Source organism: Setaria italica, chromosome III, assembly GCF_000263155.2.
Source record: "Setaria italica strain Yugu1 chromosome III, Setaria_italica_v2.0, whole genome shotgun sequence".
Taxonomy (NCBI): Eukaryota; Viridiplantae; Streptophyta; class Magnoliopsida; order Poales; family Poaceae; genus Setaria; species Setaria italica.
Genome location: NC_028452.1, coordinates 13,109,020 through 13,124,974, shown reverse-complemented (window position 1 = coordinate 13,124,974; position 15,955 = coordinate 13,109,020). Strand labels below are relative to the sequence as shown.

The window sequence follows — 15,955 nt, the reverse complement described above, 5'->3', positions numbered from 1 at the left end:
CGGGAGCCATTTTTTATTAAGAGGAATTTTGAATCTACACTATGTTTTACCGAAGAAATTCAAATAAAAATCAGATAAACATCAACTTTGGCACCGCACCAATATATTCCCTGGGGACGCAAATTGATGGTTGGATACGATCCATTCAAACATTTCATTATATATAAGCGTTAAAATATTTAGTCTAGAATTTATTAATTTTTGAAATACCTTCATGATCTCGTAAATTATTAATTTTTTTAATATGGTGTAGGGATTAAATAATAAAAATAGTGACGAAGCAGATCAAATCGGAGACAGTATCACGCTCAAAATGTTAAGTACCGATTGGAGGGCCTGATATAGCCGATGATCTCCATTGGGATGTCCTTTCCTTGGGAGATGCCCTTTCTTTTTCCAAATACCCCTGACGAGATCCATACTACTGCGATATTGTTCCATAAATGATGAAAAAATGAAGCTGAGATGAATCTGCACCCACCTGCCTATGGTTCGCAACTGCAAAGGTGAGGGAAGGGGTGCGTGCCACTGCAATAGGCGACATAGCTGTACTCCAAACTCTCGCTCGGCCTCCCCAGGCTCCCATAAAAAGCCCAATCCCCCTTCCCCACCTGCATCCCACTCGTGCTCGCAAACAAGCGTACGAGTTCGAGGCGTGGCGGCCCCTTTTGCATGTTGCATGCCGTAGCTCTGGCGGTGTAGTCCTCCTCCTCTCCGCCTCGCGATTCGAACCAGTCCCCCATTGCGAGCGCGCCGCCACAGCTGTTGCCAGGCTCCAAGGGAAGGGATCGAGCGTGCGGGGTTCGGGTTCCCAGGAGGGAGCGGCTGCGGCGATCGATCGGAGAGGCGGCGACTCGGGATCGGGTGAGTCGTCGTTTGATCTTTCGTTTCCGAAACCCGCCTCTCCCTGCGTGATGGGCCTGCTCGGGTCCGCCTGTTGCCGCCGCCGCCTCGCCGCGCCGTCTCGTCGTCGTCATCCGTCGCTCACCACGCGCGTCCGCCTAATGCTGCAGGCCGGGGCCGGGGCCGGTACGCGGCGAGGGAGTCGCGGCGGCGCATGAGCTCTGACGCCGCGGGCGGCCAGCGAAGCAGCAGGAACCGCGGGAGGGCCGACGCGGCGCCGATGCCGACCTCCTCGCCCTTCACCGGCGACGGCGGCGGCGCGGGCTCCCCGACCCGCGTCGAGCGCATGCTCCGGGAGCGGGAGCACAGCCGCCGCCACATCTTCGCGTCGGACACGATGGATACCGACGCCGCCGAACCCGTCTTCGCTTCCGCGGGGGCCTTCGCGGCGGATGGCGTCCAGTCGCCTGGGCGTGCGTCGCCCGCCAATATGGAGGATGCCGGTGGCGCGGCGTCGGGGCACGCCGCGCGACCGCCGCTTGCCGGCTCCCGCAGCGGCTTCCGCCGCCTCGGCCTCCGCGGCATGAAGCAGCGCCTCCTCGTCGTCGCCAACCGCCTCCCCGTGTCTGCCAACCGCCGCGGCGAGGACCAATGGTCGCTGGAGATCAGCGCCGGTGGCCTCGTGAGCGCCCTCCTCGGTAATTCCAAAATCTAACCTCCTCCCAAATGCGATGTGAACGGGAGATGCATGCATTCCACTTCTGCGCCAACAGTTACCTTGGCTCATACGAAAAATTTGCTGAAGGCGTGAAGGACGTCGACGCGAAATGGATCGGCTGGGCGGGCGTCAACGTTCCTGACGAGGTTGGCCAGCGAGCCCTCACCAGAGCACTTGCTGAGAAGGTTGGTCGTAATTCGTGAGAAATTCCATGGTCTGGGTCAATAGAACAGTGATTTTTGTTATCACTCTAATAATTTGAAACATTTTTTGTGTATTGCTTGAACACCTCAGAGATGCATACCGGTGTTCCTGGATGAGGAGATTGTGCACCAGTACTACAACGGGTACTGCAACAACATCTTGTGGCCGCTGTTCCACTACCTAGGACTACCACAAGAGGACAGGCTGGCAACAACGAGGAACTTCGAGTCACAGTTCGACGCGTACAAGCGTGCTAACCAGATGTTCGCGGATGTTGTCTACCAGCACTACCAGGAGGGGGATGTAATCTGGTGCCATGACTACCACCTCATGTTCCTCCCCAAGTGCCTCAAGGACCATGACAACAATATGAAGGTCGGGTGGTTCCTGCACACGCCATTCCCGTCATCAGAGATTTACCGGACACTGCCATCCCGCTTAGAGCTGCTTCGCTCTGTGCTGTGTGCCGATTTAGTCGGGTAAGCATATCTATTGATTTTGTGTCTGCTGTCCTCTTGTTGTATTTGATTGTCAAAAAAGCTGAGAAGCTTAACTGAGTATCCTTTTTACGCTTTGATTTAAAGTGACTTTATGCCTTTGACTATGCTTTTTGTGCATGTAATTCCTCACTGAGTCAGAACTTTTTTTTGCAGTAATTAGTTATTTTCCTTGTCCAGAAATAAATCTACTCCTCATCCCCATTTAGTAATTGTTTTTTTTAGTTCAGACAGCCTCGTGCGAAATTATAACCTCGTAAAAAAGTTGCATAATATAGAAAGTGGTGCTAGAGATTGTGGTGCTTCTGTGATGTACTGCTATCATGGTAGGAATGTATCAGATCCACAATATTGTTGATGTATTTTTTTTAGCTCCAACTGACCTGATCAGTCACCTATGGAAGTTTACTTTAGATGCAAAACCTATTTAGTAATGTTTATATTTTCTGCAACTCCAAGAAATTTATTCTAGAAAGGTTAAGATTAAAAAATGCAGGCCAATGCATATGAACTGATCTCTGCATATGAAGCTATTAGTTTCCACTTATGTGAGTTATTTCATGATGGTCTGATTTATTTTCTTCAGATTTCATACTTATGATTATGCGAGGCATTTTGTGAGTGCTTGCACTAGAATACTTGGACTTGAGGGTACCCCTGAGGGTGTGGAAGACCAAGGAAGACTAACAAGGGTTGCAGCGGTAATCATCAAGACTATTGTTTTTATGAGCTATGTTGTAGACATACTTAAAGTATATTGTAATCTTATTTCCATTCTCTTGATAATTCCTTGTGCATTTTCATTTTCATATTGATTATTCATTGGTTATCCGAAACATATTTGCAAAATGAATGATTCTTTTCACTCACTTGGGCTGAAATCTTCAGTTTCCTATTGGGATAGACTCTGATCGTTTCAAGCGAGCATTGGAGCTTCCAGCAGTTAAAAGGCACATCAGTGAATTAACACAACGTTTTGCTGGTCGAAAGGTATGTAAGAACTTGTCCTTTACTTACTATAAACTTATAAATCATTATAATAAATCAGATGCGAAAACATGTTCGTCACTATATGCTCCATCTGATTTTCTGTTAGCTTGACAAATTGCGCATGGAAAGGTCCATAACCACTTTTTTATTTATAGATTTGTGACTTTATGTGAGCCCCCTTTGAAAACATTTGCTTTGTAGCAGGGCTGCCAACATGATAAAGTAGTTTTCTAACTCCTTCAAGTCTGTGTTATTTCTTTTTTTTTGAGAACACATCTGTGAGATGCTTGGAACTTTGTGTTATCGCTTTCAAAACTAGAATAGACTTTTGTGTCTTTTGAATTTATAATATCGTCAGCTAGCATGAGCAATTCACGGTAATCCTATTACAGATGCAAAATTAATGTATCTATAATTATAGCTTGTCATCAGGATAAGGATTTGCTATGTATGTCAGCACAAGAATACAAGAACAAGATAGCATTTCTTAAACATTTGAATTGTTTGATTTTACTGAAAAACTCAAAAACTGTTCACCTCTGAAGAATAAATGCCATATCAGCCTGAAGCTTTATATTGAAATGACTATTGAACATAGCTGGTCAATAATCTGTGGTCATAGCTGAGTGGGCCCTACATTTCTCCGCACTTTATCAAAGTGATCAATTTGATAAGCAGGACAGTATTTCTGCTGTGATCACTAAAATATGTATTATGTATGCATTGATTTGAACATCCAGTGCACTCTACAGTACAGTGGTTGCTGAATTTGAATGCCCTGGAAGTCTTCAGTTTTTCTTTTCTAATGTTAGCTGATCACCACCCCTCTAGGTGACAGGATACCACTACTGATTTTCCTTTCCACCTTTTATTTCTACCTTGTGCATATTAGTAGTTTTAAGTGCTCATCAGTTGCTACTTATCTTAATCCTTTTGCTATCAACAAAATTCCTCTTTTTTCTTTACATGCCTTACTAACCTCTGTAACTCCTTTAACCTTGAATTCTGTCTTTTTTGCTGACATTTAACGATCTATTATTGTTCCTTATATAGTTTCGTTTTCTATTCTAATGTGATAGGTAATGCTTGGCGTTGATCGACTTGACATGATTAAGGGAATTCCACAAAAGATTTTGGCCTTTGAAAAGTTTCTTGAGGAAAACCCAGCCTGGAACGACAAAGTTGTTCTACTGCAGATTGCTGTGCCAACAAGAACTGACGTTCCTGAGTGTATGAGCCCATTCTGTCTTCCCCCTTATTTGTTAATACTTGATACTTCATGCAAATCTGCAAAAATGTGTGCAGTATGTAGGATGCAGAAATATGATTTGACTTGCATGAGTTCTTAATTTACATCTTAATGTCTTCTGTATTAAGTAAAAATCCTTTTTCGAGTTAGCTATCATGGTATTATTTGGCACAGGAGGCTTTAATTGGGTATTTATTAAGTTTTGTTTCAAGTTTCGGGTATCCATGTCCTTTTACTTATCTGGATAATGAGAAAGATAATTCTACTGCATTCTTTGCTCTGTAATGGGTTAACTCTACTTTTCCCTACAGAATCATAAGCTCCAGTGATTCAATTAGTTCAGACAGCAGAGTTCTGAAAGATTCTGTATGCTAAAAATATTTTCTGACTCTTGGGGTATGCTGTATCATCCTCAACAAGGGGGTTTTCAATAGCTTTACAGTAGTGCTAGATTAATGTCCTATGTACGTCCTGTTACATTACATGCATATATAATAACTTGTTCCCTTTATTAAATGAACAATATTTTTGGTCCTAGAACATGTGCAGCTGCTAATAAATGCCTCAAAAACATTTTCACAATGTCACATTTTTATTAGTTTCTATAGAGACCTTGTGGTTATCCAAAACAGCACCTTTATGTGATCGGAGGGAGCAGTTTGTATGCTGCTTGCAAAAACTTATTATTATTACTTTTATTTAAAACATCTGTTCTTTTGAAAATGGGTTACTGCTCTTATGAGGATCATACTTCTGGAAAAATAGATTAAAGAAATTGCTTTACATTTGTTTTTGCTGGTTTTGCGAAAGGGTCTCTAGCTGAATTGGTTAGATGGCCTCAGTAGCACTCCTCAGGTTCTGGGTTCGACTCCTCGTGGGAGCGAATTTCATGTTGGGGTTAAAAAACTCTGCTCGTTTGTTATCATAACCAAAGCACAGGTCAAGGCCCGGCCCAGGTCATAGCTGTGGTTGGTTTGGACCCTCCTACCTGGGGTAGTTGAAGTGGTCACCAGCCCAGTGATAGTCTTCCAAGGTTACGGGGCCTGTGTAAGGGTGGGGCAGAGGCTTGGGGTTATCTCGGCCCGTGTGAGGTCTTTTCCTAAGCAAAAAACCCGGGGGCTGTCTTGCCCCCGCAGGTCCGAGTTTTTTTTTTGCTGGTTTTGTATCATAGTGCCATTTATCTGTTCTGCAAGTTCTACGTAATTGTTTTTGCTCACTGAGTAACTAGTCACTATGATCTGCAGATCAAAAGCTTACGAGTCAAGTGCATGAAATTGTTGGGCGCATAAATGGTCGTTTTGGAACCTTAACTGCTGTCCCTATTCATCATCTGGTAGTTTTCACACTTTTCATTGCTGCCTCCATAGCTGTATTATGATCTAATTTTAATTTTTACCTAAGCACTATATCACATATTTTGCTGAGTAGGCATTACCCATTAGAATTACCAACACAAGGTTCTAATACTGATATTATCTGTTTGAAGTATTACAAATGAAGTATCAAGATTTCAAAACTGCATAAAAATGCTTGAATGCATTTTTTTTTAAAAATAGAATCTGAAAATGTATTTCTTGCAGGATCGATCTCTTGATTTCCATGCCTTGTGCGCTCTTTATGCCGTCACAGGTAGTTACTACAATTCTCTTGATACTTACATTTGGGCAGATGGGGATTGCTTCCACCTTCAATATACCCTATTTATTCATTTAATAAGAGATTTAATGCCTTTTGTTATACATGTTAATTTTCACCTATTTGTTCAGATGTGGCTCTTGTCACATCACTGAGAGATGGGATGAACCTTGTGAGCTATGAGTATGTTGCATGCCAAGGATCTAAGAAAGGAGTTCTGATACTTAGTGAGGTAACTGATGAATTGTGCATGCCATATGTTGTCTTGTTTCTGGGAGAAATGTTTTATTTTCTAAATTTATTGCTATTACTGCAATTACAGTTTGCTGGGGCAGCCCAGTCACTTGGAGCTGGTGCCATTCTAGTAAACCCTTGGAATATTACAGAAGTTGCAGATTCAATACGTCATGCTTTGACGATGTCATCCGATGAGAGGGAGAAACGACACAGGCATAACTATGCTCATGTGACAACTCACACGGCTCAAGATTGGGCTGAAACTTTTGTGTGGTGAGGTTTTAACATCCAGTAGCATGATTTGTAGTTTGGTGGACCAAGTCCCTTTGGTAAAAAATTTGTTTGCAACTGAGGCTTTCTGATGACTATCCTTTCATTTTTCATGTAGTGAGCTAAATGACACGGTTGCTGAAGCACAACTGAGAACAAGACAAGTTCCTCCTGGGCTCCCAAGTCAAACGGCAATCCAGCAATATCTGCGATCTAAAAATCGTCTGCTCATATTGGTAACCATATTTCTTCTTTCATACAATCATACTTGACCAGTTGTGGAGCAATTTTTAATCATGTTAACTGAGCATTATAATTCAGAAATGGCTCACTTGTATCTTGTAGCAAGTACTCTCTGTAGAGTTATGAACAATCGCATAGTTTTCTCTTATGTGGCTATTGTCTTCACTCTGGTTGTTGCCTCACATTTTCTGCTAGAGTAGATCATGACAAATTTGTGGCATATTCATGTCTCCAATGATTTTGTTTAGTGATTTAGGAATGCCAGTGCAGTTTTCACTTTTGGCTTTCCGTAAGAAGGCTTTCAGGACCCTTGCACTTTGAAGTACTTTAATTTCACCTTAACAGTAACAACTTCTATTATCGGTGTTTGTATATATGACTGGATGTAGGGTTTCAATTCAACATTGACTGAGCCAGTCGAATCCTCTGGGAGAAGGGGTGGTGACCAAATCAAGGAAATGGAACTCAAGTTGCATCCTGACTTAAAGGGTCCTCTGAAAGCCCTCTGTGAAGATGAGCATACTACAGTTATTGTTCTCAGCGGCAGTGATAGGAGTGTTCTCGATGAAGTAATACTCCGAGCAGGCCTGTCTCTTTAGTTTAGATTTGATCGATTGACCACTTTATTTCCCATCAAAACCAACACATCTGTCCATGTGTGCAGAATTTTGGAGAATTTAAAATGTGGTTGGCTGCAGAGCATGGGATGTTTTTACGCCCAACTTATGGAGAATGGATGACAACAATGCCCGAGCATCTGAACATGGACTGGGTTGACAGTGTAAAGGTTCGCCTGCTTCATGAATAATGTCCTATTGTATCCACTTAATATAAATCTTCTGACAAATTTTGTTTTTCCCCAGCATGTTTTTGAATACTTTACGGAAAGAACCCCAAGGTCCCACTTCGAACACCGTGAAACATCATTTGTGTGGAATTACAAATATGCTGGTAGGTGTTGATCTTCCATGCATATTCTCTTTTATCAAAGAAGTAAAATGGTTTTGCATGGTAACATTTTATTTCCACATGCTATTGCAAAGATGTTGAATTTGGAAGGCTACAAGCAAGAGATATGTTGCAGCACTTGTGGACTGGTCCAATCTCAAATGCTGCTGTTGATGTTGTTCAAGGGAGCCGGTCAGTTGAAGTTCGGTCTGTTGGAGTTACAAAGGTCAGTGGTTTTCATAATTGTAGATGTTTTTCTCCATATTTGGTTAGTTTGAGTTTTACAGATCATCTGTGTTCCTTCCATAGGGTGCTGCAATTGATCGTATTTTAGGGGAGATTGTTCACAGCGAAAACATGGTTACTCCAATTGACTATGTCCTATGCATAGGGCACTTCCTTGGAAAGGTAATTTTGCAGTGAGTTCATGTTCTTGCTCCAATCAATTTGTTTACTATGTCAGAAGCATGATGAAAATCAATATGCTGCATTTTTTTGTGTGAAAATTGAAATATGTTTGATCAAAGTAAAACTGTCAAAGGAAACTATAGCTCTCCTCTCGTTTACCGACTTGATGATGGTAAAAATTTAAAATACCCTGTTACTATTTAGAAATCATTTTTAGAATAAACTGTCTTAAGAAGAAAAATCAATGTTCACATAAAACATTAAGTTTAATACTTTTAAATTAATGAAAGTATTGAGTCACTAGTGCACCAAAAGAAATATCCTTGTCAATCTGCTGATGCAACAATACAAAATGAGTCTAGTAGTGCATGTCAAAATTCTTTGGATAAGCTTGAGACCGAAATTGCTAGATGTTTGGATATGCATGCAAATACCAGTTATAAAAAAATGGAGGAGCTTTCTGTATGGATTCCACGTTTCCTTCCCATCGTTAAAAGCTTATACTGTAGGGATTCTTATTTAAGTTCAGCCATGTACTATACTGAGTTTTCTGATTGTTGATGAATAATTACCATGCCTATTCTATTGATCTTTGGCTTTCATTTGGTAACATCCGCTTCCTCTTGTTTTCAGGATGAGGACATCTATGTCTTTTTCGATCCTGAGTACCCATCTGAATCCAAAGTAAAACCAGAGGGTAGCTCAACGGCCCTTGACCGGAGGCCAAACGGAAGGTCATCAAACGGCAGGAGCAACTCCAGGAACTCACAGTCCAGGACACAGAAGGTGCAGCAGGCTGTATCAGAGAGGTCGTCCTCATCAAGTCACAGCAGCACGAGCAGCGACCACAGCTGGCGCGAGGGATCCTCCGTCCTCGATCTGAAGGGCGAGAACTACTTCTCCTGCGCCGTTGGAAGGAAGCGGTCCAACGCCCGTTTCCTGCTCAGCTCATCGGAGGACGTTGTCTCCTTCCTCAAAGAGTTGGCAACGGCAACGGCTGGCTTCCAGTCCAGCAATGCCGATTACATGTTCTTGGATAGGCAGTAAATAGCACCAAGCCTCTGGTAACCCTTGGAAAAAAAATATTCATTTCTCATATGCGTGACAGAGTTACACCCGTAGCCGGTCAGGGTGCTGTACAATCCTGTACAAAATTTGTGCTCGTCATTAAACTGCGAGAGTGGAGCAAATGGAAAGGATAAAGGAGTTTAGGGAGGTATGGCTTTTGGTATGATATGCAATCGTTGCGGTGTTTAATCGGCTCGTTCTTCTACTTCGCTCTGTCTAAAACGTGAAGATGACACGAAGCATCAATTTTCAACTTTTGCAACCTGTCATTTTGAAATGGTGCTTTAGACTTACAATTCTGGTCACAAATTTTTGAGAATTCACTCAGTACTTATTAGACGTGAAGATCTTGGGCCTGTTCGCTTCAGCTTATAAGCCGGCTGAAAAGCTGAAACGGCTGATTTGTTGTGAGAGGAAAACACTTGTTCGTATGAAGGTTAAAAAAAATTTATCTACATGCATGCTTATAGAAGGGCGAGCCTGAAATCATCTGATACTGCAGGCAGGGAGGTTGCAGCCCCTGGGGGAATCAACTTGCACAGGAAGAGAAAGCTACCCATATACTAATGCAGCTCATGCTGTCATGCAAGCAATGAGCAATCCCAATCAAGGGAGCTCATGCTTGGATTGGATGCCTTCATCCCAATCCTAACCACATTCCTGCATTACTTGGTCAGACAAGCCACGGGCCTTCATGATTGCTTATCCATTTGAGCGATGCAGTTTGGCATTTCTTATGCTCTCAGTTCCGTCACCTGATCACCTCACGCACCCAACCCCTCCAATCAAGCTCGACCTCCCCCTCAAACCGGGTACAATTTTTTATAAACCGATTCTTGCAAACAAAGAACTCCACAAGTCCAAATTCCCGGTGCTTATTCAATAGTAATGAATTCCTCCAAAAACCGGAGACATTTTCGGTGACGGCGACATTTCTGAGTTAGCACAAGCTGCACATAATTAAGTGGGGAAAGTCTCGCGTTTCTTAAGACATAGAGACCGTCGCTGGATTTGCCAGCAGTTTGCAAGCATGGATATTCATTGGATTGAAATGAAATGAAGTGAAGAGAAGAGAAGAGTGCCCCGTACGTCACGTCAGGGCCCCCGAGCAGCCCTCCTCCGATCGTCGACGCGGTTCTCTTGCAAACATAAAATGCTCGGCTGTTTAGCGTAGCTGGATTCTTCCCCAGCTGCCGAGCGAATGGACGAGGAGTTGCAAGAAGCCGACATCTTGTGGCCGTGGCCGGACACGCCACCGCCGTCGCCGGAGGAGGAGGAGAGCTACCAGCCGCCGGCGGCTCTTCCCGAGCTGTATGAGTACGATGCGGGCGGCGCCGTCGACTTCTCGTGCGAACCGTTCAGTGGGCCGCCGGTCTCGTCGATCTCGAGCTTGACGTCGAGCGCGCAGTGGTCTGAGTCTGGCTTGTCGTCGGACGGGTTCTTCCTCTCCGGCCCGTCCTCCGTGGGTTCTGCCGGGCTTGGGCTCGACGGGACGGAGGAGTACCTGGAGGCGGACGTGCTGTGGCCGGACACCGACGACCACGAGGCGGAGGCAGAAGACGCGGCGGGGTTTTGTTGGCGCTGTAGCCGTCGCGTAGAGGAAGCCGCATCAGCTGCTGGCGCTGCCGCTTGCGGTCGTGAAGGGTGGAGGCCTTTGGTGTCGTCTCCGATCGATATACCCATGGCCACCAGAGGTGGTGCTTCCGCCGCGCGTCGCCGCCCGTCGCCGTTGTCGGCCGTGTTGGCGCGTCGTCGTCGGTAGCATCCGCGGCGACCTATTTCTTCATCCCGTCGGTGCGGTTTTTGTTAGCGTTTTCGGTCGTGATCCGCGCCGGAGCCCGGAAATCCCTTTTCTTGTCCGTAGCTCGCTTGTTTATCGTCGGTGTTGTGTAGAAATGTTTGGTTGTTTGCGTTGTGCTTCTGAAGCTTCAAGTGAGGTAGATAGAATTGAATTGCTAGGAAGAGATAGAAGCTGAGATCCAGAATCAAGTGAGGTCTTTTTTCTTTCTTTGCGACGAAAAATGTAGGGCCCGTTGGCATTTTTCTTAATTGCATCTTGAGAATTGATTGCAAAAAAAAATTGCTGAAGTTTCGAGTTCAGGAAATGTGATGAAGTTCTCCCATAAAAGATCAAGAACTAAGCCTCTGATGATATGAAATTAATCCATGCTGTTCATGTGGTCCTTGGCTGAAGATCGATGCACCTGAAGAGGGCCGCATGCTTGTAACGGATTTGTTGGCTTTATATATATATATGGAAGTAACGACTAGCAGTATCAACGCATTAGGCATGAGGAACATATACGACGACGCGATGTATTGCTTGAAGATGGCCAAGAGATATGCTTGGCAGCTTGGAAATAATGCAGGTTTGGCGAGCTGAACTTCCTACCCATCCACAATGGTGGCCAGGCCTCAAGAGAATCGCAGAAAGGGTCGTTGGAGATGCCTAACAATGCTGTTATAGTACACGCATCATACGCATGTGCCATTACCAGTCTTGCAAGTTGGGGTACAATTGCTACTGTATATGCTGATGGATGCAGCTGATAAACAGGAACTCGTAGTATTTGCACGGTCGATTCCTTTTCTTCTTTCCCTAGAGCAGAATCTTCCAGTGCAAAGGTTTTTCTCTGCTGTTAGCAAAACTAGCGTAGCTCACAAAGGAGAGTGGGAAAGGAAAAGAAAGGAGAGCAGGAAGAGGAGAACCCTGCACCCTTGTACAACTTGACATGTCGTGGTCAAGTACGAAATCGAGTATACATTAATTAACAGGAAGTCTAGCAAGGCTAATAGATAACGTGATTCACGACGCCTCCATTTTGCTTAGGTACACCGTACCATCAGTTTCAAATCGTAAGTCAAATTTATCTAATGTTAACTAAGTTTATAGAAAAATATGTTAACAATCTATAATATCAAATAAATGCACTATCAAGATATATATTTTACGGCATATCTAATTAAACTAGTTTGATGATATAGATATTTGTACATTTTTTCTATAACTTTGGTCAAAACTAGATAAATTCTACTTAGGGTAAATGTAACACGACTTATAATTTAGAATGAAGGGAGGAGCGCTGAAAGATCATGCCATTTGTTAAACCTTGAAAAATAATAATACAATAACAATTGTTTCATTCCTGCTATTGTCTACGTCTTCAATAAAAGCTACTATAGGCCACAATGGATAAAGGGGAAACATTTGTAGGATTTGTGTGATGATAACATGTGCCACATATATCGTCATTGTAGCCGGGGAGAATATGAAAACAAATAAAGCTTGAAGGTGTGAAATTGAAACAAAATGACTTGTAGGTGGGTTTTTGAAAACTCCTAAGTTGCATGATGGTTTTTACGATTTTCTTTTTATAGTCTCTGTAAAAAAAAAGAATGTAATTCTAGATTTTTCCAAAGTCAAACTATGTTACATTTTACAAAGTCTATAGAAAAGAGTATCAACATTTATGAGATCAAATAGATGTAATATGAAAATAATCATAATAGATTTAATGATACTCATTTGATATCATAAATATTTATATATTTTATATAAATTCATCAAGCTTAAAATAGTTTGATCTAGGATAAAAATAAAATTGCATATTGTTTTATGGAGGTAAATATTGCGAAGCACGCTGTTGCCTTTGGTCTAGTTTATACACTACTTGGTTCTGATAGCTTGCCAATTTTTACCTTTTTTTTTGAAAAGCTTGTAGGAGCACTGCATTATCATTTAAGAAGATTAGCAGAGTGTGAGTTCATACATTACGGTATTACATAAAAAAAAATAAGCTCCTCATTAGGCTTAAATAACATTAAACTTAAACTAGCTCTGGCCCTCCACAGGCCAATTTCCTCAACATTTTTTTCCTTTGACCATTTTGTTTCTTACGCAGGCACAATTAAAGTCAGACAGAAGCCTGGAAGGATGCAACATTGCACAGTTGCGCACCAGTCTTTTCTTTGCAAGTGTCGTACGTTGTTAGCTAACCCTTATTCATCAGAATGAGGACCAAACAATAACCGGGCTACGCTCAAGATATTGCAGGAGCTAAGTGTGACTATTCAACGTCGTAGTTACTCTATCATGGCCTCATTACTGTCATCGTTACCTGTCTCGGACTAAGTTATCTCTATGTAATTCCCTGCCAAACCTCGGTATATTCCAAACGGAGTCAGGATCATTTGCATTATATTTGGCATGTGAATGCAACGCGATGCACCGTCTCCCGTGATGAATCGTGTACTACTGCGCTAGCTAGTCAAATTATGTTCAAATGGCTCTCCGTTTTTTTTTTGAAAGGATGCAGTTCAAAATTCAAATGTTGCCATGCTGAGTCGTTGCTGACACCATGTCTCCACTGCTGCACATGAAAACAGCGTGTGCCGGGCAACGACGAAGTTCGGTTAGCGTTCGGTCGTTTCCAGAAGGTTCAGTTAATTAGCCCTCTTTGTCGAGACGGCAGTAACTTGCAACGGGTGCCGGCTGGCCGGCCTAAAGCCCTGCACCGTTACGAAGCCGAGCAACCGCGCGCGCCGCCTGGTCGGCCGTTCGATCCCAGCTAGCATGCAGTCGGCGCCACGCACGCACGCCGGGTGACGCCATTGTTACTCGCCGGTGTGCTCACTGTCACGTCACATCATTAACCCGGCCGGAGCTTCCCCTATATATGCGCACGTCACCGCGCGCAGATCGATCGATCGGATAATCCACTCACACACACTAGCAAGAATCCAAGAACGACCTCGGTCGTCGCGTGCAGATCCGATGTGCTTAGCTCCGGCGGCGGCGGCGGCGGCCATGGAGATGGAGGAGATCCAAGAAGCCGACGTGCTATGGCCGGACCACCACCAAGACCACCGCCACTGCCACGGCCACCACCAGCAGCTCGAGGCGGCGGGCAACAAGCAGCCCCGGGGCGACGCCCCGGGCGGAGGCGAAGACGACGCGCGTCGCCGTGCAGCAGGCTCGTCGGCGCCCGTGGGCATCCGCGCGGGGACGACCGGCCCGCCCTCGTGGGCCTGGAGCTACGACGGCGACGAGCACGCGGCGGCGTTCGTGCCGCCCCACGTGTTGCTGGCGGCGAGGCGGCGGTGCTCGGAGGGGAGGGCGGCCTCGTCCGTGTGCGTGGGGCAGGGGCGCACGCTCAAGGGCCGCGACCTCCAGTCCGTGCGCACGGCCGTCCTCCGCATGACCGGATTCCTCGAGACCTGATGAAGAGCTACACGCCATGCATGCATCCATCGCCATTCGCCTCAGATAGTCATATCCTCCGGCGAGGATGGCCGTAGCGAACAGTAGCCAGATCATTCATCCGTAGCTAAGCTAGCCGAGCCGAACAATTTTGCATTTCAAATAGGCTATTCATTCGATCGATTTCCGAATTTGCAGAAGGCGGATTTGCATTTCAAATGGAGTACTAAATTTCCAAGTGGGTGTGCATCATGTAATGTTTATGAGCAAACATCGATCAATTCCAGATTAATTTTCTCCACACGCCGATCTAGAAGTTTGAGCGAGGGTAGCTGCGCCTGCGCATACGACGAGCTCTGGTCCGGACGAATCCAAGGAAGGAGATGGACAGAGACGTTCTTGTCGCGTTTGGACTTTTGTGACGGGTTTTTGTGTCGATCGATACGACGCCGATATACACCGCTCACCCCAGGTGCCCCGTTTACTCCCCGCTACGACGGCGACGGCACCCAACAGTCCAAGGAGCGTCACGTCCGACAGAAAAGGAAGTTGCGTTTGGAACGGAGCAGAAACAAAGGAACAAAAGATGATGTGCTTATTTGGAATTGCCACCTCGAATGAACAATACAAACTCCCGCAGGATGCGAAAAAGTCTTGCCACCATGTGTGTATTGCTGTATTGTATTGTGTACGAGTACGAGCGACCTAACACAACGAGGGTTACGTGTTTCCGTGGGGATCGTACGCGTATGTATGCCCGCCGTAGGCCGTAGGTTTCCGTGATGGCGAAACTTTTGTCGCAAGATAATTGCTAGAGAGAGGGAGAGACGTGCAAAAATTCGAGAGCTGGCGTACTCCCCCGGACCACCACCATTTCAGCACGACAGCACCAGTTTAGCCTCTTCTGTGCGCTGATAAATGGGCCGCTACTCATTTGGCGGATCGGCCCATTTTGGCGGGTGGCCGAGAGAGACTAACGAACGAACCAAATTCTGGGCCCATATTGACACATGCGGCCCGCGCCGCCCCCGAGCGCATTCGCACCTGCCCTTTTTCGGGCTCTCGGCTTGGGAGCCGAGCGGCGGGCGCGCCGCACACCTTTTTATTCCGCCCGCGCCGCATCGCTCACGGCTCAGGGCTCACGCCGTCCCCTCCGTCTCCCGTCCGCGCCCCCGCCCCCCGCGGGAGACAGGAGAGCCGCCGGGCCTGGAAGCTTCTTCGCGGCGTCGCGGCGCCAGCTCGCGCGGTGAGTGCCCTGCCTGACCCATCCGGCACTCCTCGCACCCGGGCCTCGCTACCGCCTCCGCCTCGTCGCGCGCGCGCGCGCTCTCGTCCCTCTCGTTCCCTCCAGCTGTAGTCGAACCCCGACGGTCGGAGCTTGGATTTGCGCAGCTGCGTTTCGCGATTTGGTGGTCTGGCGGGTGGATTTTCCTCATCCGGGCTGT

At 45.5% G+C, this 15,955-nt stretch overlaps 3 protein-coding genes across 3 annotated transcripts in view; all 3 read left to right on the top strand.

Moving 5' to 3' along the window:
- The first annotated feature begins 512 nt into the window (after positions 1-512).
- LOC101778895 (alpha,alpha-trehalose-phosphate synthase [UDP-forming] 1) lies at positions 513-9,476 on the top strand. Its single transcript, XM_004961429.4, has 18 exons — positions 513-864; positions 1,014-1,541; positions 1,649-1,746; positions 1,856-2,244; positions 2,849-2,963; positions 3,151-3,252; positions 4,332-4,482; positions 5,746-5,834; positions 6,082-6,130; positions 6,268-6,368; positions 6,459-6,646; positions 6,762-6,879; positions 7,276-7,455; positions 7,551-7,673; positions 7,750-7,837; positions 7,930-8,060; positions 8,144-8,242; positions 8,876-9,476. Exons 2-18 carry the CDS (start codon positions 1,058-1,060, stop codon positions 9,287-9,289), a joined length of 2,919 nt encoding a protein of 972 aa, XP_004961486.1. The 5' UTR covers positions 513-864; positions 1,014-1,057; the 3' UTR covers positions 9,290-9,476.
- Positions 9,477-14,084: 4,608 nt separating this feature from the next.
- LOC101759984 lies at positions 14,085-14,531 on the top strand. Its single transcript, XM_004963594.3, has one exon. The coding sequence runs from the start codon at positions 14,085-14,087 to the stop codon at positions 14,529-14,531; it is 447 nt and encodes a 148-aa protein (XP_004963651.1).
- Positions 14,532-15,607: 1,076 nt separating this feature from the next.
- The window catches only part of LOC101778491 (homeobox protein HOX1A), a 7,418-nt gene continuing 7,070 nt past the window's right edge, over positions 15,608-15,955 (top strand). The window contains exon 1 of the mRNA XM_004961428.4: positions 15,608-15,756. The gene's annotated coding sequence lies outside the window, so the exon portion shown is untranslated. The remainder of the gene's footprint in view (positions 15,757-15,955) is intronic.

Coding starts and splice junctions, on each gene's coding strand:
- LOC101778895 (XM_004961429.4), top strand. CDS start 1,058: ATGAGCTCTGACGCCGCGGGCGGCCAGCGAAGCAGCAGGAACCGCGGG. Junction 6,369..6,458: donor GAGTTCTGATACTTAGTGAG/GTAACTGATGAA, acceptor CTGCAATTACAG/TTTGCTGGGGCAGCCCAGTC. Junction 6,647..6,761: donor TGGGCTGAAACTTTTGTGTG/GTGAGGTTTTAA, acceptor TTTTTCATGTAG/TGAGCTAAATGACACGGTTG.
- LOC101759984 (XM_004963594.3), top strand. CDS start 14,085: ATGTGCTTAGCTCCGGCGGCGGCGGCGGCGGCCATGGAGATGGAGGAG.